Source organism: Corvus kubaryi, unplaced genomic scaffold (genome assembly GCF_017639235.1).
Source record: "Corvus kubaryi isolate FWS band 111438036 unplaced genomic scaffold, C.kubaryi_AGA036_p1.0 split3-37296, whole genome shotgun sequence".
NCBI classification, from domain to species: Eukaryota; Metazoa; Chordata; class Aves; order Passeriformes; family Corvidae; genus Corvus; species Corvus kubaryi.
In genome coordinates this window covers 1,968,390-1,993,005 of record NW_024582086.1, presented here as the reverse complement: position 1 = coordinate 1,993,005, position 24,616 = coordinate 1,968,390, and the positions used below count along the sequence as shown (strand labels likewise).

The 24,616-nt window shown below is 39.7% G+C and overlaps 1 protein-coding gene across 3 annotated transcripts in view; it reads right to left on the bottom strand.

Annotated features, from left to right (window-relative positions):
• Positions 1-24,616, bottom strand: part of SVEP1 (sushi, von Willebrand factor type A, EGF and pentraxin domain containing 1) — a 120,729-nt gene that overhangs the window by 68,434 nt on the left and 27,679 nt on the right. For all 3 annotated transcript variants that reach the window (XM_042015336.1, XM_042015337.1, XM_042015335.1), the window contains exons 4-7: positions 11,769-11,927; positions 11,344-11,523; positions 6,241-6,420; positions 1,765-1,962 (exon numbers count right to left, since the gene is read on the bottom strand). In XM_042015336.1, coding sequence (XP_041871270.1) covers positions 1,765-1,962; positions 6,241-6,420; positions 11,344-11,523; positions 11,769-11,927 — 717 coding nt within the window. The remainder of the gene's footprint in view (positions 1-1,764; positions 1,963-6,240; positions 6,421-11,343; positions 11,524-11,768; positions 11,928-24,616) is intronic.

The following is a 24,616-nucleotide window of genomic DNA, read 5'->3' as shown; positions in this document are numbered from 1 at the left end:
TAACATCACTACCAACATTTACACCTCAAGTTTCTCTGACAAACTTGAAGTACTACTTCAGTTCCCTGGCATAGAGCCTCCCAAAACATTTGTGGTCAGGTTATTTTATTGCTGTGGTGTGCTTGATGAATGGTCTCTAGACTCATAGGACAAGGACACATTTGGCTCTGAACTCATCTATGCCCAAGAGGCTTTAAAACAACTCAGAACTGATACCACTTATATTTTTATTATGAAATAATTCTGGTACAGACATAACTTGGGCAATTAAATTACATAATTAAGAATGAAAAGTAATAAATATATGTGATTTTGCCTTCCTTTGAACTCATTCAAATGAAATTTTTATTAGAAATGTACTCTTATAAATAACTACCAGTTATGGTTCACACTCCCTTGACCACAGCCTTCAGGCTGGGGCAAATTCCATTTGAAAGTGAAATTCTCTGAAAGGGCTAATAATAAATAAGTCAGAAAGAAAATGGCTCTTTTGAACTGGCCAAATATGTTGGCAGCAAAACAGAGAAAGACAGTAACAACAATGAAAGAATTGAAATACAACTATTCATTTTTACTCAAAAAGAATAACCTTCAGAGTTTCTCAGTGCCTCCTACATTAGGGGTTTATGCACTGGTAATATCTAAAAGCTTGAACCCAAGCCATGCTGTTTTATCTTGATCTAAACACTTCAGCTTGTGCTGGGATCCCATCAAATATTAAAAACTGTGGTTTGGCCCAGGTTTACACAAGAGATTCAGAAAAAACAATGTGGTACATCATGAAACGGGAAACAGTATGTTTAAAGAGAGAGACAAAATCTTCCTGGCCTGTACAGAGAAAAAATGCCTCAGTTTCTGTAGCGACCTGGCATGATGACTGCCGTAACTGTTTTCTGTACTGTTCCATCACCCAGTGGCTGGCAAGGGCCCCAGTTTGGGGTGAAAGCAAGAATTCTCAGAGCACAATAGTTCATGAAGAGGTGAAGAGCATATTCCCAGACTTTTGTTTTTATCCTGCCATAATCCAGAGCCAGACCCCTTCCAGTTCAGTTATGCATGTGTGTAAGGGAATAAATAACCTAGCACTCCTGGAAGAGGTGAGCAGAACTGTACATGAAATGGCAGTTCTGTATTGAAATGCATGTCACCATCTTCTGCCAACTTTACACTTTGTCAGCCAATGCACTTGGTGTTAGCCAATTTTGGCCTTAACTCTTGTGCATTGTTGCTTGGGGCATGTCAACAGCCATAGCCACTCAAAGACAACTGAAATGAACATTTCTCTATAGTCTATCAGCCAGGGCTTACACAGCCTTTACAGTTTTGCTCTGACGACAGGGTTTAAAAACTTGTGCTAAACCAGTAATGATAGTATTATCATTGTTATTTTACTAGAAGTGTGGGCTCCACTTTGAATATTTTTAAGCTACAAGCTTTTACCTCTACTTTGAAATTTTAAATTTACCTGCACATCAGGCCTTTTAGAAGGCAGCCACCTAACAACTGAGAGATGGAGCCCAGGAGAGGCAGTTGATGATGAGCACTACAAGATGACACTCAAGTGACCTCTGAACTCCACATTTTTATTACAAACTACAAGTAAATCTGACAGCCAAGCTATAAAGGTCCAGGCAACACTTCTTACACACTGTTTAAGTTTTACTTTCCCCAGTTCAAACCTGACCTTACTCAGTTATTTGCTGTGTGCTTCCCTTCAATTCTGCACTCGTGTGTACACAGACATGATTTTGTGCCGGTCTCTACCTTTACACAGAGCCTCCTGGATGTTTGCACTCCATCTCCCAAATGAAATGCACCTTATTTCTTCTCTAGCTCCAGATAGGATGAATCCCTGGGGACAGCTCAGCTGGCACACTGTCCCAGAAATGGCAGGCTCCAGCCCACATCTGGGAGGGAGAACTGTCACACGTGCTGGTTTCTGGAGGATGGGACAACGCTTTTCTGCAAGACAGCAGTAGAACATGATTTATAACTGACATACACAAAGTACACATTCAAAAAACCTGCAAATAATGTCATATGGAAAATTAGTGGGAGCAGAAAATACATGGTCTTTTCAAGAGTCTGTAGAGGTATGAGTGCATCAAAACATTATGACCTGATGAAACTTTGCTACTTGACTTTCAGTGCTGAATGAAGTAAACAACAGCCAGTTTATCAGGTCTTCTGTTGTCTCACTCCTGCTCTTCACTGAAACAGGAATATAGTAATATTCATGCAGATCCCCTATATCTCACTCTCTGGATTCACTTTTCTTTTTTCTTCTTCTTCTTTTCCTTACATCTTCCTCTTTAATGGCTGCTCTGCAGCTGCATTTCCTTGCTTCTACGAAAACTAGATCATGGCAGGAGAGAGATAATAGAAGACTTATCTGTAGCCTTCTACAGCTTCTATCTTGAAATAAGAAAGAGAGAAGAAGAAAGATACTCTGCCATGAACTCCTTATAGGTTAGGGATATGATCTGATTTTGCTTACTGCATTCCAAACCAAATGAAACTGGACTTGGTCTGCTCTGTGTTCAAAACAGCTGGAAAGACTCAGGGTTACCATAGGAAGCAGCTGAGCTCTGTAAAATCAGGAAGGGTTGATGGTTGCTTAAAGGTTTAAAATAGAAGTTTTGAACTATTTTGTTACTAGGGTTCACTACAAATCCTGAAGACCATTTACATCAAAGCAAAAACCACAATGTATTTAAACAGGTTCACAAAAGCTTTGTTTCATTCTTAAGCAGTTGTTTTTAGGAATGTTATTTTTACTTCAAGTATGGAGGCATTAACAAAGAGGGTAAAAAGGGGTGTCCCATGAATGTGGTTTGTACACTTCCAGTACTGTTTCTTGCAACAGAAAATAGGCAAACACACACGAAAAATACTTCCTTATTCAGAGCCAATGAGAAGACTTTTAACTCTTTATAACTCATCAGTGAAGAAATTAGGTCTTTACACCAAGAGCACACAAAAAGCAACCCAACCCAGATACACAAAAGGGAAGCTCTACTGAGCTCTTAGCAATGGTTTAATGACAGAAAAATGATTCACATTCAAAACACTTCACATTCCTTTTCTCTCCTCTCCCAAAACATGCAGCAAGTAACAGAAAACTGGTTTTTATGCATGAAACTAATTTAAAGACTCTTAAGAATTCTGTGTATTTCCTGAGATGTAAACCCTCAATACCTAAATGTTTTTAAAGTCCAAGCAATTAATAATTGCACTTCATTTCAACAGGATGCACAGGTCACAAACACTTCTAACACATTTGTTCTGTTCAGGCAGATACTGCTGGCTCTATAAGGTGGAACAACTCCATCAGGAAATAAAACCCCAAACCCTAAGTTCTGGTTGCTCACCATATGAAGGTAATTAACAAATAGCAAAAAGATCACAATTTTAAAAAAATATTTGAAGAGACAAGCTAAAAGCATTAAAATGTATATTACTCTGGGAACAAGTAGAGAAACTGAAACATGTAAGCATGAAAAGCAGAGGAAATTGCAGCTCTTTGGAAAGCAAAAACAGCTGGGACTCTTGCTTGAGACACATCCAGCTATACTAGAAAAATCCAAGTAGAGCACAATCCTGAAATGTCTGACAAAGACTCAGGATAAAATCTGGTATATCTAGCCCAAGGGAATTTCTTCTAAGTAGGACAGGTTTTTACCAGAAAAAGCAACTGTAACAGTGTTGTTTAGATTTTTTTATCAGTGCTCAATTCCAGAATTTGATCAAGCTGATCCAAAAGTCTGGAATTCATTAATGGTAGAGGGATATACATGACATTAGTCATATTGATAGGGAATTAATAGAGAAGAAGTATTTCTAAGGAGACACAAGAACCTGCTTTCACCTGCAACCACCTGTGATGAAACACAACACTGTATTGTAATTCTTAACATCAAAAGGAACTTGACATATAAGAAGATTATAAAGCAAATCATGCCTCTTTCCTTCAATCCCTTTGCCAAGACTGTTTCAGGGAAAAAAAACTGGCCAGCTGCAATCAGAAGCGAGAAATAGTAATTCTTTCAACGCTAGATGGCATCAGCACCCTGGATGTCATTTGTATTTTTACTTCACTAAATATTGAACAAAGAAAGGAGAAAAGCATCGTGCAAAATTCATTAATTTTAAAGTGATTGATATTAAACTTTTGCCAATGGGTAGGAAACACAAGAACATGGCTGTGGAGGTTTTCTGGTTTTACTTTTTTCCCCCTCAAACTGGAGAAATGACAAAGCTTCCCTTTTCAGCAGATATCTTGTTTGTCACCCACCTATAAAACATATGTACCCTACTCAAAAGTAGCTCATTGCTAACAATATCTTTAATGGAAAAGACAAAAATTTAAAACTTATGTAATATCCAAGCTTGCATTACCTTCCAGTCTCTTGGAAAGAGATGCATGACAACAGACCCCACAGAAGTGACTGTAAACAATCCAGGCAGTGTTGTGGTACAGTGACAGTAATGGTTACAGATGGCTGTGGTGCAGTCTCAGTGAGCTAACTTGCAAATATGGCAAACTTTGCACTGATGAGCAGTCAAACTGAAAAGCATTCAGAAAACCAGCTAGACGAATATCCTGAGGTCCAAGAAATCTGTTTCAAGGTAATAGACTGAAGACAACTCCAGTTTGCTAACAGAAGGATATGACATTAATAAATTATCAATTACAAAAGCCTAAATACAGTAGGATTTCCAGCGCCTTTTATCCAGCAAATGGTAAATAGTAATTAGGAGCTATTTGGACTAAAAATAAAAAAGACAATACCTCCTTGACAATTACGATAATTGAGAAAATGGGTACAAAGAGTAGCTTCTGAGGAGGATACAGTATCAGTTTTCTGATATACATCCTTACATGAATAAAACTCCACACATTTATATTGAACCAGAATTCCAGCAAGCTTGCTCTAAACACCCATCACAACAAGAAGCAGCAGAAATGCTTCCCAGCTAACACTCTTTCCTTTCTGACAATCAAAGGTAACTTTCTCATTAGATTTTTCAGACTCAGCAAAAATAAGATATTGCCATGGATAATCCAGGAATGGAGGCAATATTACATGGTGTGAAGAAATCTTCTGATAGAGAGCAGAGCTGGATTTTATTAATCAAAATGCTAAGCTAAGAAGGATGAATTCAACTGATGAATATGGTTAATCTTCTAATTATAATATTCCAACCAGATTTCAGGGGCCCTTCCTTTTGAAGTTAATTGAAGTTTTTCCACTGATTTTAAGAGAAGAAAGATTAGGATCTCTTAGCAAACAGTCTTGTTAAATTAATTCTTGTGGATTATTTTCATCGTTTTAGAGAATGTACTTACAGTTAGAAATTTATGCTTGTCTCACACAAAGTCCACATTTTTAAGACTGCAATAAAACAGTAAAGAAATAGCCACAGGTTCAAATGAAGTCACCCTATTGCCATTGTATTTACTGGATCCAGGTGACATATACTTCACTCTGACTTTAGTCAGCACTGGATCAGCTTCTGAATTGCTGGATTTTAGACTTGTGCTTATTTTTTTTTTCCTTCAGTCTGTGCTTGAAAGTGTTTCAACTGTATTTCATCATCTTACTTTTCAAAGTTAATTCAAGACCTGTCACTAGTCCTAAATGGATAATTCTGAAATATATAGTCCTTTATTTCTGGAACAGCAGTACATGCCTAGCTATCCCTGCACAGCTGGGGTGACCCCTGAATTCTGACTCAGAGGTGCTTAGTTCCTAACTTGTGTAATCTCTTATTTCCTTGTTGTGAGTCCAGCAAAAGTGACAACTACTGCACCTTTATTCGAGTGGTTTACACAGGGCCTGGCTAACATAAGCTAGTCCTTGCCTGCAGATCAACTTTAGCTTTATGATGGTAACTCAAAGTACTGGTTGTTCATATTCAATCCCTAGCATAGACCTACTGCTTCTATGTTTCTTGTAACACACTGTGTGACAGTGTCTGACACTAATGAGACACAACAACCTTTCAGTAATCAGCAGTCCATGTGGGATTTAAATGACAATCTGTCCACTTTCTCCATTTACAAATTCCTTTGCCCTTCCCCAGCTTCTAAGATCGGTATAAAACATCCATACAAAAATTCTCATTTGTAGCTTAGCTTCACCAGTTATCACAATATGGAGAATTTCTCATCTGTGTCAGCACGTTGGAAAAGGCTGTGCTCTGACATGAACAGAGAGAGTTAGGTCAGATACCTACCCACACACTTTGGCTCCTTTGAATCCCACTGAGAGGTTCCCTGGCAGGTGAGTTTGCTGTTTCCTTCAATTTCATAGCCCTCATTGCAGGTCACAAAACATACTGTCTTATAGGAAATATCCGCTGTTGAACAATTAATGTGTCCGTGTTGAGGAGACCGAAGTCTGGGACACGTTCGAACTGCAAAGGGAAAAAAACACCAGTTCAGTCTGAGCACTGAGTATCAGTGGAGTTACACTACTTTGCCCAGTTTTTCAGAGGTGGGAGAGATACCATCTTGTACATTAGTTACAGTAACTTGTACGAATTTAGGGAATAGAGCTAGTACAGAGCAGATTTTTTCAAAGGCTTGATACCTTCCTCTTCCGGAAACAGTCTTACATGAAATAAATGTATGAGGCTGGGCACACACTTCCAAGTTCACATAAGTACTGACATAAGTCCAAGCTAACAAACTAATTGTGCATCTGGCACACAGTGTGGGGCCTGAGCTGGTAATGCCTTCAAAAGAGGACAGCTGCAGGCATATGGAATCCTGTGGAAAATTGTATGTCCTTGGGAGTTCCTAGTTTCTAACAACGCCTGAGAGTTCTTTGGGGGATTTCCAGCTGGCAGGCTGGTATGGGCTGAGAACACAGCAGGCAACAGGCTAAGAGCTTATGAACACGTCAGATGACAGTGCCCTGGTACTCAGGAGTGTTCTCAGGCACTCTGGACTGCATTCACGGAATACAGACACGGGTAAGCCTCAGCAAATAAGAAGATGCTCAGCATGCTGACGGAGACAGAGAGAGGAGGAAGGAACTTATACGGCTTGTATACCAGGTCCATGAGAGATGAAAAGGAACAAATCAGGCTGTTGCTGAGACAAAAGAGACCCTTTCAGGTGTCAGGCATGGAGACGGTCCTGGCTGCTGCTCAGCACAGAGGCTTTTCTCCTGTAATGTCTTGCAAACACTGAAAGCAGTATGACTCCAAGGAGAATGCAGTCCTGTGCGGGATGTGTGTGCAGAAAGGGAAGCAGGGAAGTGAAGAGTGATCCTCAGATTGTCTTATGGTTTTACTACTGAATCCTGATGCTGCAATCTAGCACAAAATTACTCTGTAATTAAGATTGATCCCAAAAGAGATGAATGATCACAGTAACAAAAAAGTAGCACTGGTATGAACTGGATTTATGTTCTTTGTTTCAATGTCACAACCTCAAGATTTTATAGTAGGACCTCTTTCCTTTGTACGGCCTTTTCAGTGCAGATCCTTTTAAGCTAGGATCTCATGCTCCAGCATTTTTGCCCTTGATCCCGTCCAGACAAAACTCTGAACTACATACACACTGCCTGGCCTTTGGGTCCCTCAAATAGCTAAGCTGTATACACCTACTGTCTGGACATGAGTATGTGATGATCACGATACCCCAATAACCAGCCACTGACTTTCCAAAATGAGTTGAAAACTCTGATTTAAAACTGATCTCAGCTGAAGCTGGCAGATACTGTTCAGTATGTTCAAAAGAGGGATAAAAAAACCCATGAGGGCAAATGGTGTGATTGCTTGAAAATATAATCAAGAAGACCACATTTCCTTAAACCCACAGAATGGCTAAGGTTTGAAGGGGCCACTGGAGCATATCTAGTCCAACCTCTCTGCTTTACGTTGGTCATCCTAGAGCACATTGTACAGGGTTCTGTCCAGACAGTTCTGAGTCTTGCTAGTGAGGGAGACTCCACAACCTCTCTGGGCAGCCTGCTCCAGTACTTAGGTCACTCTCACTGTGAAGAAGTTCTTTCTCATACTCAGGTGGAACTTGCTGTGCATCAGCTTCTGCTCACTGCCTCTTGTTCTATTGCTTGGGACCACCAAGAAGAGCCTGGCTCCCTCCTCTTCAGATACTTATATACAATGGTAAGATCTACTCTCAGTCTTCTCCAGGCTAAACAGGTCCAGCTCTCCCAGCCTCTCAACCCTTCCTCACAACATGAAATCCTTTCTCATTTGATTGTTTTCCACAGCTTCTGTTTACCTTGCTGGCAGGAGGGCAACCTCTGGTGACGGGTGGCTTCAGAGAGCTGGACAACTTCTCTGCTGTGTTTTGGGAAGCTGATTTTACCAATTAACCTAATCTTGCTGGTGCCAGGTAGAAGGCAAAATGTGATCTCCTCTAGAAACACACTCAAAGGGAAACCAACTTGGCAGCCTCTCCTTTCTCCAGTAATTGTTTACTCTGCATACAAGTGGACACCACTAGGCACCTCAAACTAATTAATAGGCATGTGGCCTGAGTGCTCCTTCAAATGAAAGCCAGCTCCATAAATGTCAGTAACTACAAAGCCTCTGAAAGCTACAAACAACATATATTAAATAATGTCTTCTTTTTTTTAAACAGCTATGGTGACACCTAGGGAAAAAAAGTTTGTAGCAAAAACTATGTATATGGGATGAAAAAGAAGCAAAATAAGCCATGCAGATGTACCTAATATATCCTTATATTACCACTCTCTCACTTTTACTCTCTGAAAGTATTACTACTCTTGTTCTTGCATATACACAGGCATTCTTTAGGAAGCATATTTAAAAATGATCTTGAAAGGCCCATTTTGTGAGAGGCACTCTGAGCTTCAGAGCAGCTTTGTAGTATGCTGTATCTTAATTCTAGTAGGGGGAGTAAGAAAAACATGTTTACAGCTGAATCTCACATCTTTCATACACAAGAACGTAGGCTTGCTCTCTTAAGATATCTACAGAAATAGAAATACCCAATCTGCAATAAAAAGAAGCAAATTCTACCAAACTCTACTACTTAGGAAGCCTAAATGAATTAAGATACTGAGGACACTCTTGGCAATGTTAATGTGCCTACAGAGAAGGCAGTCCCTTCACTACCTGCTGTCTAGACATTTCTTCTGGAAGGACTACACAGCTGCAGTGCTCTTGCCTCCTCAAGTGTTTCAGTGTTCACACTTAGTGTCTCAGCATGGCTCTGGCACAAACCTGTAACTGAGCCCACGTTACCTCAGTCATGGTTCCAAGCATTAAACACCAACCCACCCTCTTATCAGTAACATATTTTCCACGACCAAGAAACATTTCCATAAAGCCAGTGAAAACAGTAACAACAATAGAGTATATTCTGCTTGCTCTGGGGTTTTTCCTAATAAATTGTTCTTGATTAAATATATGGTTTGCAGTTGTTTTTTTCCTGGGTTGCTGTTAATTGCATGACATATGACTGCATTAATCACTTTCTAATAGCACAGCAGATTTTAGCTAGAAAAAGAACTGAGGAGTATTTAATGTCAAAATCCAAAGCAGTGCAAAGGGATTTTCCTTCACTCTCCCTTCCTAATTTATGTGATAAAATACTCCTGGGATTAACAAGATGGCTATAAACCATGCCTTTGATCTTTCTCCCTTTCATAGCCTGAGTGAATCAAGACTAGCAGATCTAGCACATGTAACAGTAGGATTTTAAATACTATTTTTTTTTAAACTGGAAGTCTTGAGTATGATGGACAACGGCACAAAAAAAGCAAAAATATATTCTTCCAATGCTTCAAAGGATATTAGCTCAATATCAAGACAGTATCTCAGTGCCTTCCCCCAACCTTCCAAATTCCCTGTTAAAGAAAGATCACACCCCAACACCAAGTAGGTGAATTCCTTTAAATGCTCTAGCAAGATTTTCAAGTACTAGAATCTTCCACTTCTCCATGAAAGAGAAGATGAAGGATCACTTCTTTGTGGCTGACTGCAGCTTTTCCCAGATTTTTTGCACAAGGGGCTCCTGTGTGACAGAAGCTTTGACAGTGGGTCCCCCAATATCCCAGTCTGCCTGAAGCAGCATGCATCTTCAGTCTATGTTTTGACTGCTGGAAAGCCCACAGCTCCAAGTTCTGCTACTCAAGATACCCTCATGTTACTGGCCAGCAATTTATTTTCCATTGAAAGCTTCTCCTTCCTGCCTCTTGTCACTGGAAGCTAAAAAGGAAACCTAAGATTTCCAGAACTATTTGAAGAAATGTCCTGCAAATCTAGGCAGAAGTAAACTGCTATAGGAAGAATGTCCCAAGAGACCGATCTCTAGCTCAGATTCCTCCTTTCAGAACCATAAGTTGCTGTTTCTTTCAGGGCTGCAGTGTTTGCTGTACTGTCATGAAGTGCTAATGCCTCCAAAGATCAATCCAAGGCCAGGGCAAGAGTTACAGAATGAGCTGATGGCTTTTAATTTACTAGCTTTCAGGGCAGCACATTAATGTCAGGGGCATTAAAATCAAGTTAAACATGCTGAACTGCATCTTGTGGCTGTTGAGGAGATAAGGGCTTCTACCTGGTTTATTCTTTTTCAGTCTCTCCTTAGAAGACATACCAGATATACAGACATGGAATTGCAGTTTTCATTCTAAACCATCAAAAACCCAGCCTCAGGTAGAGACAAATAATAGCAAAACAAATCTCTGCTCCTATCAGAAAATCCAAAACTAACATTTTTCAGGATGCTCTTTCTTATATCTTCTCCCTTTCACACCTATTTTTTTCTGGCTGGCATTCTTCTATAGTGAACTTCTAGGATATTATAATTGAAATTCCACTCAAAATTCTTCTGAAGACCCTGCTCAAGTCGCAAGCTTTCCTGTTTTTGGTAAGAAGAAATTGTAAGAAAGCAAAATGGAATTCTTCCATGGCTAATGTCTCCCAGCACCAATGCCCCTCTAAGCCGAGAGTCTGGTGGATGTTCTAAAACTGCCATGTGACAAGGTCTTGTTACATATTTAAGTACTTGGTAGGTTCACTGGATTTACACAATGTAGATACTAAATTCACAGAAATTAGGTGGAGAGAGGTGAAGAGAGATTTAAGGAAGGTGACTGTATATTCACTTGCAAAAGACTGTCTGCTTAGTAAATCTTGCTCTGCTTTTTCCTTTGTAGAAGTCCTCCTTCCATTTTAGAAAGGAAGGAAACAGAGTGATTGGGGTGGCAGCCAGCCTTTGGAACTTTCTTTCACACAAGGACTACCAGGATCAGATCTGCACACCCAACAATGTAGTGAGTAGAGAACACCACTGTATTGAACGAACAACAGAAAAAATACTTTTCAAACACATACCTCTGCAAGTAGCCTCTGATCCAGACCACTGCCCATTTGGTTGACAAAGCCGGATGCTGCTTCCCACAAGATCAAATCCTGCTTTGCATCGGATTCCACAGGCAGCATTAAAGTAATTGTTGCAGACATTCTGGACAAAGTGACCATTTTCAGGGGGCTTCAGTTCAGGGCAGTGAACAACTAAATAATCAAACAGCCACAACAAAGTGGTTACTAGCTGGAGGGCAACAGGACACTAAAGGAAAACAATCCTTTTAAATTTCTAACTCAGCTTGCACCTTGGCATTTTTTCTGGTTTGGAACAACAGAGAAAATCTTGCATGCAATTTGACATGACCCTCACAGCACAAAGCCACATAAAAAAACTGTCCCAGCACTGCATTGTGCATTCCAGGGGTATTCTGTTCCTGGATGGAAACACTTACCTTCACAGGTTTGTCCTACAGCACGATATCCCTCCTGGCATGTACAGTCCCCAAGGGAGGTACTTCCTGGTGGAGAAGTATGATTTTCATCAGGACATGAGATGCAAGTGCTGATTCCTCCTGGTGAACCTTCAGGCTTGTATGTTCCTGGTGGACAAGCTTTCAGCAAAAGAAAACAGAAATGAGTTCAGGACATTCACCTTTCACCTAGCAGATTTGTTCAGGTGTGTTGCTTTACTCTTTTTACATTATTCATCTATATATTCAGTGTCACTTAGGGCAGGAGCATTCTCCACTTAAAGTACTGCAGAGCTGTTAAGAGGTTTCAAGTAATGCCAGACTCAGTGGAGTTATCTACAGTGACTGTCCGGGGACTGACATTAAACCCATGATTAATCATCTTGAAAAGAAACCCAGTCCCAGAAGACACACACTGACAAAACCTGTGCAGATCTTATGAAGACATTCTTGACTCAGAAGTGTAAAAAATTAGTTCAGACTTAACTACATTCAAAACTACACAGATGTTTAACGCATACAGATTCATCATAAAAACCTAATACAAGCCAGCAAAACCCCCATATGATATATATGGTCTATAGACTAGATGTGCGAAAATGTGCGAGGCACCAAAAATGAAGGGATTAATTAAAGCAACTACTTCTGAAGATTTTGCACTCATTTATATTGCATTTCATATTTTTAATTCTGTGCACCTACACACACAAGCTTTAAAAACATTCAGGTGATATTTCCTAATGCAGGGAAAATGCATAGGGAAAAGGCACCTCTCACCAGAGAACTTCAGATTGGCTTGAAAACTCTGAGTCTTATTGCTCTTTGCCTTGAATTCTATTCTTCAGGAAATCTCTGTAATTATTTGTTTCTTTCACAAGATATATGAATTAGGGGAGGGACTAATCAATAGATGCTGCTAAACTGAAGTTTTGATTGACAAGATTACCACTTGAAATGGAACTCAAAGACACTTCTTCTGAAAAATGTAACTCCTAATGAAAATTCAGAAAATATTCTGAGAAGGTTATGCAATATTAACACTGAAACCCAACCAAAAAAGCTCTCTCTCCATTAACTTCACTGTCAACCAAATGGCCACATTTTCTCCTGCAGACTGCAGGTCAGGCTCTCATATGCTCCCCTCAGTACAGTCAATTTGCAGCATTTGATGTAGCTTTGCATGGTAAAAAGAACTGTACAGCCATAAACAGCTCAAGTGACTTCCTCCTTACACAGTTAGGTGTGCCCTGCTTCTGGAGCTGGTCTCTCCTGTGGAGCTGTATCTCCTGGAGTTGTGACATTCTGGCAGAATTAGTCTCTGCTTTGGTAGATGTTAGACCAGCTCTGTCTTTTCTGCCCGTTAGATGCTAAGACACTCTGTCTATTGTCTTACTAATGAAAACTTACTGCTTTCTAGGCAACTGGAGAAAAAAAAAAGAATACAAAGACAAAAGAAAATCCACTCTCCTTTTTCCTCATCTGTCATGAGAGAATTGACTTTCATAAGCCAAGTTTTATGGAATATACCTCAAAAAAAATCAGCCAATATGAACAGGTGGTACTTTCCAGAAGGAGGATGGTTTTTTTGGATAGGTTCCAGAGAAAATACTTTTGTTTGCTTTTCAGAAAACTGTGTGTGGTTTTTTTTTTTTGAAGAAAGCAACTGAGCTGCTTCCAGGAAAGAGGCAATTTTGGGTGCTGTAATTTGGATTCAAAAATTTTTATTTTAAACACACTTTTAAAGAGACAATGAGCCTTTGCAGTAAGGGATATAAGTACAAAATAAATCATTTCAGGAAGGAAATAGGGCAGAAAAATCCAATCAGATTTAGAGCTGGGATTTTTTAATTTTTGTTTTGGGATTTTCAGAAAAGTATTTTGAAAAAAAAGTCTGTTTTTTATAATGCACCTGTTCTTCCCATCCAAGACAATCCTCGTGGACTTCTACTGCTTCTTTCCTTTCTCTGTGCAGAAACTCCCATCTTGACATCACATGACTCTGAAATATTGTCTCCTGCTTTAGATGATCAGAGTATCAGAGGTATTACTCTGAAATCTCTGAAATACTTCCATATGGCACTCTGTGGAAGTCTCTGTGCATTCTTTTTAAAACTGTATCTAGCACAAAGTGATGAAGTGCATCCAAGAGGATACAGGAAAGAGTGAAAATGAAGCATCACAGGGGACCTGCTCTATGACAGTGCAGCCCTCCATATGTCAGTTGAAGTAAATTAGTCTCTGCCTTTTCCATGGCATATAAAATGACGTTGGTGTTTCATTCCAAAAAATCCCCCACCATAAACTAACAAACCCCAAACCTAATTTCTCTCCTCCTTTCAACCTCACCTTAGATAAAAAAACCAGCAGAAAGTTTCTGTTTTGAGAAATATGGGATAAAAATAATCACCCATTCTATGATGTGAGCATTTTAAACAATAAACCCAGCAATTTGCTTAGAGCTTTGAATCAGTCTGGCTTTGAAGAAAATTATTAATTCTGAAATCACACTTACAATTTGCTCTTTCCAGTCAAGCAGCAGGAGGTAAATAACACTGTTAAAATGGTTATTAATGTCTCTACTGAGAAAAATGTGTTTCCCCAAATGTCCTCATTCTTTTTGTATGCTTCAAAAGCTTATCACTGCCTTTGCATGAAGTTGAGCTATATTCTAACCTGGCTTGTTATATAGAATTTTTTCAAGTCTGAATCCCTGCTCATTGATCCCAAATATACCCTAGACATATTCAAACTACAAAACTCCACACAAGTTACAATCAGAATCTTTGCCAGAAAGCACTGGCTTACAGAGATACTTTGAGTGTGTGAGATCACACAGTCTATCCTGAGATGTGGAAGAGATGGTTTAAGAATAGTGCACTTCCATCACAGTCGCAGAGGTTAGCCTGGCCTCAGCTCATATTAAAACCATTCAAAATCAGCTGTGGATGAGCAGAGCCCTGGCCATCTGCTCTAGACTGTCCACACTTGACCCAGCTAGACTGCAGGCCCATCCCAGCCAGCACTACATCATGGCACAACTCCACACTCAGTGATGGATTCAAAGGTAAGCCAGAGCTTAAGGGAAAAGCACATCTGAGGAGCACACGTGGCTCAATCCATGACTGATCATACAGTCAGTAATTTTTTCCACGGATCAAGCAGTATCAAATTTCATTCTTGTCACCAGCATGCAGTTAGCAACTCTATGCCAGCAAAAAAATGACTACAGAGAGAGATCATGTTCTTTGGTGCTAATCCGTAAAAACAATTAAAATTTTTTTTGACATTTGCTTCCCCTTTCCAGCAATGTCACGGTATAAAAAGCCTCAGAACAGTGTGTGAATAAACCCCAGTGTAAATAAGCACCAATCCATCACTGTCAAGAATGACAAAAAGAGGCAAGAATTGAAAAATGGGAAAACAATTTTAACAGTATCAGCCTTTAAACAGAGAGGACACTCATGTCCACATTGCATACATGATTTCCTCAACAAAAAAGAGAATTTCTATATGTGAACCATGTTGTTCTCTGCCCAGTAGTGAGGGGGGGGGGGAGCAAGGAAATGCTTTTTGTTTGATGTAATTCTCCTCTTGAAACCAGAATAGTGAACACTGAGTTACACCAGAGGATTACCTCTTTGTTAGAGGATATCTGGAAGCAGGGATTAATGTGCTAACTCAAACAAGCACAAGGCCCAGATTCCACAAGCACACAAAGATGGCTCACATGGAAGTTGTCATCAACAACCTGCTTTCATAAAATGGTAGATATTCGTCAAGAACTCACATGCAGATTCTATTGTCTGTAGTAATGACAGTGCAATAACTTTCTGACCAGAAATGGTAATGAATGCTTACTTCAGCAAGCCTCCTGCATTTTCCTCCTCAGATATATTCTCCTAGAGTACATAACTAACCAAAAAATTATAAGGAAATCCAGCATGTCTCTTCTGGTTTTGAATGTTACTGGGCTGGATGACATCTTGGGCCACCAGTGGAATGCACTTTCTTACTTACACTTAAGTTGCACATAGAAAAGAAATCACTAGAAAAGAAATATGACAGGGGTTTGCTAGAAACGAAGACCCACAGGGCAGACAGAAAAACATTTTGGACAACAAACCATATTGACAGCATAACTATGTGTCAAGATGTTGTTTGAATCTAAACGATAGAATGTTAGAAAAGGCCACTAAAAATTAATGAACAGACTTTCAAATTTAGTAGGAACTCTGTTCTGCCTTCCTACAGTAATGAAATAACTGACATTTTAATCTTCACACAAGAAGAATTTAATGTTGTAAAAGTGGCAACATAAACAAAGGCTTATTTCAAAGACTCACTAAACAATTACTACATATTATCCAGTTTGGCTTCTTTAACACTGCAAATGCTAAAGCCAGCAGCAAAGTTAAGCCAGTCAGCATTGAACCCTCACAATGGCATAAAGACTCCAGTCTGGACTTAAACAGGTGGAGATTATGAGGCAAAGGATTCTTCTACTCTGTGACACAGGATCACATTTTTTCCTCTAAAAGTACAAGTAAAAATTTTAAGGATAAACATTTCTGCCTTAAAAATGTAAAACTTTCAAAATCCTGGGAGAGCAGGCAAACTCAATTTCCTCCCCAACTACACTAGTGCTCTAAGTCACTGAAATGGAATTATTCTTCAATTATCCCAGTGTTAAGAGAGAGGAGACTCAAACTCCATGTATTTCAAAGATTAATTTGAGGGATTTTGTATTTTCTTCAATGCATAATTTCTCCTACTAACTACCTCTACTAAGTAATCCCTGGTATGAGCATTTTTTCCACACTTTATGCTAATGAAGCATCCGATTAAGGGTTTATCTTTTGCGGAATATGGCAGGAATCAGCTAGGCAATATCCTGCTTTCTCCTGCATCAACCTGAGCTCTATTCATACACAGCTACTCTGATAACTGTAGTCCATAATTCTCATTTTTTCCCCAGAAGTGTAAAGCCTAAATGAAATGACACCTTTATGCAAATCTCAAACAGTCTTTATAACTCAGTCTCCAAACATCTTCAATGAGGAAAGAAAGCCTAGTTTTTCATTTAATCAAGTTGTGTTTATGATATTGTAATTATATTTGTGACACTGATTGCATGGATAGGTACTCAACACAGATGTTGCAGAATCAGAGTACACCATGAATACCTGTGAAAAAAGTGCTCTGGCAGCTGTCTTTGCCATTAGTCATGTTTTAAATTTGCTACCATGAATAGACCTGACAATAAAACTTAGTTATTTTATGAAATGGGAATTAAAACCTTAATAATGAAGGATATACAGAGAAGTTACAGTACAGTATCTATCATGTGTTACATCTTTCTATGTTCATATCTGCATCTCTCAACATGACAGAGTACTACACAATCAAATTTGTTTAAGCGCCAAGCACGTCCTCTCTTAGAAGTAGCAGGAGGAACAAGAGGCTATTATGAATTTCCTTTGAAAATAGCCTGCCAAATAAAATACACTTTACAAGGAGAAGCCACGGTGTCACAGAGGAAACGGAGATCCCCATTCCACACCGAGCAGTCAAAGACTTCCTGACACTTTCCTACTTACTGCTGCAGCAGAAGATGAGTTTGGGATGTCCTGCAGTACTAGCATACAGTGTTGCTCAAACCCCCCTCCTGCTTCCAAAACCTTTCTGCTGCTGCTGTTGCACACTTAATGTGTGAGTGACCTCTGCAATGGAAGAACGTGAATAACATGGGATGCCACAGCTTCACGGAACTCCCCAGTCCTCTGCAATCTCCATGCATTTCGCAGCAACATCTCTTGGCTATTGCTGTAACTGTTTTATGGGCCATTCTCAGCTTGGGCCAGTAGGATTACAGACCACCACAACCTCTAAAATATACTTCACTGAACCCGCACACAAAGATCTTTAAGCTTGCTGCTCAAAGACTTTCCACACAATGGGCTCTCTGTTGTAGAGATTATGTCCAGAAATTTGTTGTCACATTTTAATTATCTTGGAAGATGGTTTTTCTTAAGATCCTCTATATGGTAGATTTTTCAGGTTGGCCACATCATGATTATGAAATGCCTTTAGAAAGATAAAGAAAAGCAAATCTAAACTTCTAGCAGATACAGTAATCTACCTTTCTGCAGTTTGCAACAGGTATGATACTACAAAAGAAAAAAAAAAAAGAAAACGAGGCAGGAGCATGCTAGGGTTACAAAAAATAGGCAAGAAAGTGGCTTTAGTTAAACATTTGACTTGTATGACTTGTACAAAGACTGCAAAGGAAAACCCTGAGCTTGCCTTTACGTGTAGGAATCAGGGAAAGATTTCTAAGTCATAGCATGTTCTCCAGCTCTTTAACATCTCCTATTATCCCCAGCATGTGCTCTGCATTAATTTCAGACAGCATTGAGCCTGCTCATCCATCTGCTCTTTGTCAGTATTTTTTAAGCATCCTTCTCAAAGCAACATGATCAGCAATTTAACAAGCTAGACGTCTGTTCCTGTTTGATGTATTTTGCTCCATCTCCTTAGTGGTTCTACAAATTTCCTCTAAAGCAAGGGCAGCAGGCTGAAACAATTCAGAAGTTTAGCTGTGTCTCTACATGATACATAGAGGATGGTTCACTCAGACCTTACAGTTGAGGTTACAGACAGCGAAATTGCAATATTCCACTACCAAGTAGGCTGCAGCATTTGCCATGACACTTAGAGATGATTTAGCTCTAGATTTTTAAGGACTTCAAACAGTCATAACAAACTTTGAGAAGAAAAAACTTTTTCTTGATGAAAATGAGAATCTTGGATCCCCTCCCATGAGGCAGAAGATGTTGCCTGGAAGGAGATCCAGTCCTTGGGTGAGCATCCCATCCTAGTACTGCAAGCATACGCGGTGTGGAGAACAATCTGCCTGCTTGAAGAATATAAGCCCAAGAGACACCACAGCTTTTAAAAGTTAGGATGCCAACAAGAAACTTCTCCACAGGGAGGGCTGCCTGTGCTGAGCATCTCTGGGTAGCTTGGGGCCAGCACATTTACACAGGATTACTGCAAAGCAATGACTCTGAATGCAAAATACCCTCCTTGGTCATAGCAGCAGTATTGAGAATATATAGACAATCCATTTATGCCCACTTTTAAAGCTTTTTTTAAAAAGCAGGCCAAGTATTATATGTTTAAAGCTTGGTGAGTGCCTTAAACAGATTCATACTTGAACCACACTTGCATTGCAGGGACAGAGCTGTGAGATGTATTATAAATGTTTCACAATCATAAAAATAAAGACTACTGATAAAGATTACTACATATACTTTTACAGAAGGTAACTTTTCTTTTTGTTTCAAAGCATGTGGCTTACTTAAGAATAAGAATAAAAATCCAGATTCTATGCACTGTATTGTAACTTTAGAGGAAGCCTACCCATGCTTCATTCAAACAACAAATTCACAAGATAGATCCTGACAACCTATAGTACCTATATACAGAAAAGTGCAGTACCTATATACAGAAAAGGCACTCATGTATTGAAATGAAGCTCTTTGGGTTTAAGTCTTGGTGCGTTATAGACAGTTACAGGTTTGCTGTTTGCATGGATATAAAATCCAGCCATGGTGATATATTTGGAGGAGATACCCAAACATACATATGCCTATCAGCTACAGATACCAGTTCACACCAGCACTACTGATTTTTAGGCCTTGAATATTGATGTATGTTCTCATGTCCTCACGTATTTCTAGAAGCTATAGTGCTAAAAGTGTAAAATTAATTCCAAAACTACAAAAAGGCTTTTTCTGGGAAGTTAACTCAGTTAATGTTGTGAAGTTTGCTATGCAAATAAGTATTATTTATGAATTTATTTGCAGGCAAGTGAAGGTTTTATGTCTAAAACTTCATGCACAGTGAGACCCTTATACAAAAGGGGAAATCCAATAAATTCTGAAAATGCTTTGCTCAGAGCAGCACTGCTATACAATAGGCTTCTTTGGACATAGTATTTATCATAATCACAGACACACATTCCTCAGCAAACCTTGATCACTGCTGATGTGATAGCATATGCTACTCTAAATAGTACTGTTCTAAGTGCCCTGGATAGCTTCCTGCGATTTAAGTATATAAACACTGGAAAAGAGCATTGCCATCCTGTCCTAGATGCACTTGTTTGCCATTATTGCTGTGAAGTTACACAATCGTTTTTAGAAAAGCAAATTTAAACCCCCCCCCCCCCCAAAAAACAGACAGAGTGATGTAAAAAAAAATTCATTAAAGACAATCCACACGTTTTGTTTGTGCTACACATAGTTGAGAAAATACCTGTTTGAGAGATCTAGTATCTGTCTTGTCTGAAGGCACTGGAAGCCCAGGGTTCTCTAGACCTGGTCTAACCATTGTACCATGCACCAAATAACTCTTCCTGTCCTTTTACCCTTTCAGAAAGGGTTCTGGGTCAAGAAGGAAAAGAGAAGGACAAGAAAAGGACATATTTGCAAAATCTACCACCTACCTCCCTAAGAAGAAGGACTAATAATCAGCAACTGGTGCCTAAAGGGCTAAAATGATCCCTAGGCCAGATCCCAAGTGATGGCTGTTAGATACGGAAGAGTGGAAAAGCTCCCCTGGGCTGCAGTCTATGCCGCTCAGCTAACTGCTCTGAGAGCTAGAGGCACACACTGGGAAACAAGAAATAGAATTCCTTTATCCACAGCTTGAAAGATGGACTACTTGGCAAGAGAGAAGTCTGAGCTGGGATGAAAAAACTCATTCTTTAACAACTCCTAATGTGCTACACCCAGAGGAATCTGGATAGAAGTGAGAATCTCCACTGCCTGCGACCCCTTGGACATGCTGCAGTTACCACAATCCAGCCAGCACTTGCTCAGCACAGCTACACTTTCTTCCAGAAGCAGGGAGCAAGAGTCTCATGTTACAGCTAACACAACACATCACCTTCTCCTGGGATTGCTCAGTATAACAAAATAAGGGAGAGGGTTTAGAAGCCGACAAAGCACGTACCCCAAGCTTCACAGCACTGATAGGTCACTGCAGTGAAGAATGTGCTTGGTGGTTCAAAACCCATTTCCACTATGTTCAGCAACTTGAACAGTTTTGTGTTCAGTGATTCTTGGGACTTAATAATGTAACCAAAAATTACTCTCTGCTCAAACTGAATGAGCAAACTGGCTTTCCTGGTAGAAGCAAGTTGTATAGGGAATCCAGCAGTAGTCAAGAGACTCCATATCCTCAGATTTTCTCATTCTCATTGGTACAAAAACTGTGAATTTTCTCTCTGGCAAAATATTAACAGAGCCCTGTACATTCCTGAATAATAGTCTAATGAGAAATACTCCTTTTCTGCTGTTGCTTCCAACACCCACTCCCAACAGCTTCTGTGCATATGATCCTGGAGTTAAAAAAAAACCCCAAAAAGCCAGATACCTATTTCTGCCTCCTTTTCTGAAGATCAGAGTGGTTCCAGTGCTCAAACACAGTTGGGGAATGCAGCAAGTAAAAGTTATTATAAACAGGAAAGAGAAGCTATTTCTGCCAGACCCTCAATAAACTGTCACTACTGCATTAGGTGCCAAACTTGGCCTCTTTTCCACATCCCTTATTTTCATCATTAAGTATACTTTTCAACAACAGTGATTATACTCCTATTAAGTAACATTTCTGAGCAGTGAAGATAATAGCACATGACTGTGCAGATGGAGAACATATGTCACTATTTCCATGTTTATTTACTTAGCAGCCCAGGGTAGGAAACAGAGTTTTTGGTTAACTTAAGACAGCTGAAGCACATGCAATAGCTCAGGCCAGTAATCAGGCAATAAAAAGTGGTGGTTTTGCCAATTATTTTTTTACATATTGTGAAACTACCCCAACTATCCCTGCATAGAGTTCAGTAAACTGTTGTAATCTTGATGTTATAGTTCCTGCTTAATTCCTGGAATCACTACTGATACTCATGATTTACTGTGAAAAATGCCATAAATCCCATTCTCCATTCCTCAAGCAAAACTCTTATGGAAACTGACAGGATTCCCTGAATTCTTTTAATATTATCCAAATATGTATATCAAAATAAAGTCTTGTTTATGGAAAGCAAGAGCACTGAGATAACAACTAAATCACTATGCTCACTGTTAACTGCTGCTTGCTCAAGAAGCACTTGAAGTGACTGCTTCTCACTTCATTTTCCCCAGTTGTCCCCTGCCTCTCACTCCTTTGCAAGATACAAAAGATGTTCTTAAGAACACATGACTCTTGCTAAAGCAATGTCTACTGCAGGAAGAGGGTCACTTCAGATCTGAAGAAAGGATTTTTAAATACTCAGTCCTGTGGCTGCCAACAAAATTAACATTTCTGCTACAAAGGCTAAAAAAAGATGAAAAATAAAAAAAATTATCTTGCAGTGTCTTAACCAAATACACAGCCTCAGACCTCAGTCTAGTGAAGCTTCCTTCTGTGAAGAACTGCCATTGAAAACATTTCTGAACCGTACTATTCATCCCCCACTAGACAGCCACTCTGCAAAGACCTAATTTTCTGCAATGCTGGAGTTCTCCCATAGAGAAGGAATCCCAGGGTAGCAAGTTGTGTTTCTAAGACCCCTCCTTGCAATTTGGTCAATCAGTATTGACAAAAGGTGCTAAAGTAGCGCCTGTAAGTAGGGAAACACCAGCATGATGTTGTCTCAAGAACTGTCAGGTTCTCAACCTCTCTGCACATCTAAGTGAAACTGAGGTCTCTGTCCCAGTTCTCCAAATGTAATTTTTCCACCTTGAAAAGGCAGAATGACTTGTTCTCTTTGTAAAGGGCAGCAAGACTCTTTGCATGTTTTGTGAGAAAAAAGGTCTGCTACACTTCTGGTCCTACCTTCTCCTTTAAATAAATGCCCTTTTTCTAAGCTCTTTTGCCATAAACAAGACCTTACACATCTGCAGAGATGGAGAATAAGAAGGAGGGAACACTGCTAACTGCAATCTAAAGCAAAAAGGAAAAAAAGGTAAGCATGCCCAGAGAAGGGTAGTAAAGATGGAAAAGGGTCTAGAGCACAAATAGGTGAGGGAGCTGGGGATGTCTAGCCTGGAGAAAAGGAGGCTCTGGGGAAAATATTATCACTCTCTACAACTCCCTGAAAGGAGGTTATTGCCAGCTGGGGGTCAACCTCTTCTAAGTAGCAAGCTACAGGCTGAGAAGAAATGGCCTCAAATTGTGCTAGAGGAAGTTTAGGTTGGATATTAGGAAAAAATTTTTCACCAGAAGGGTTGTCAAACTTTTGAAGAGACTGTCCAGAAAAGTGGTGGGGTCCTCAAACCTGGAGGTATTAATAGATGTGTAGGTATGGTACTTAGGAACACGGTTTGGTGGTGGACTTGGCAGTGTTAGGTTAATGGCCAGAACCAATGATCTCAGTCATCTTTTCCAACCTAAACAGTTCTACGATTCTATGAGTACTGCAATGGAGTATCACTGCTAAGCAGTGAAAAAGGTAGGCATGAGGGAACACTCAGCTACTGTTACACTAAAGAGATACTGCCAGAGGGTCCCTTAGTGTCTGAGGCAAGTATGATCTCTCTCAGTCCAAATTTTGTGATCACATTACTTCGGTTCTCAGGAGTTCGGACTGTGAGCACAAGGTGAGGTACTGGTCCACTTAAAAAGCCATACATGGACGCAGCTTGGCTACTCTCACTGATGAAGTCAAGTCACTAAAGAAAACTAAGTGTCCTTGCCTTTGTGCCACGACCTAACCAGAACCCCTGACATGACCTGTGCCATGACCTAGCCAGAACCTCTGTGCTACCATTGGGACAAGTTTTTAAATGTTTTTGGCCATCCAGGAAGAATATGGGTGTTTACAGAAGTGTAATGTTTTAAAAAAGGTATTGCAATTCATAAGGCATTTTGAATTTCCATTCAGAAATAAAAAAGAGCAAAATTTATATATGTGTTTAACTCCTCTACAATTCAAAATGGCATAAAACCCTCAAATGATGGGATTTGCAAGTGACAGCATATTTTGATACAAAGTTGAGGCAAAGGCTTAGGCTCTAAAATGAGGGAAACATTTGCATTTCATGTGATATTCTTCACCAAGCTGACAACAGAAATAGGCCTAAAGGATCAGAGTATGCTTAGGCATACATACTAATATCTCTGTGAGACAGAAAATAATGCAAGTCCAAAAGAAACACCAGCTTAACAACATGTAGCTCTTCTGGTATTATGACCATGAGGCTTGGTAAGCACTACTTACATCCTGTGCTGACACCTTGACTCCTCAGAACAAGGCTACTCAGTTTCCCACTTTCCTCCTTGTATGTAGAAAAACTTAGTCCTGTGAACTGAGTTACTTGACCGACTTTTACAGCATTTCATATTCCTGCAAGAAAACCCCTCTTCCATGCCATCTGTTTTGAGACTCAAGGCACCACTGTGTCACACAGGGGTAAGAGATGCAGAAGATACAGACCATTAATCTGCTGCATTTAAAGTTGCTAGTGCACCTCCATCCTTGACTGGACTCCCCAGAGTGGGCAGACATGGTGTTGCTGATGGAAGTTGCACTCCTATGATGCTAAAGTTATTGCAGCAGGCTTTAACAGGCTGACATTCCCATGCCTGCACAGTTCATGGTGTGTTCTGAAGTCAGCAGGTGGGTGATGTGTGAAATGAGGAATAGAAAGAGAAAACACAATAACAGGCTAACAGTTTCTTCCAGAGCTCCAGATATTTTTATATAGTCATAAAACTCAGAATATATGTTTTTAAATTCATGTGACTTAGAGTATTCCCACCTGTAGGTGCTTCTGTGTTCCACC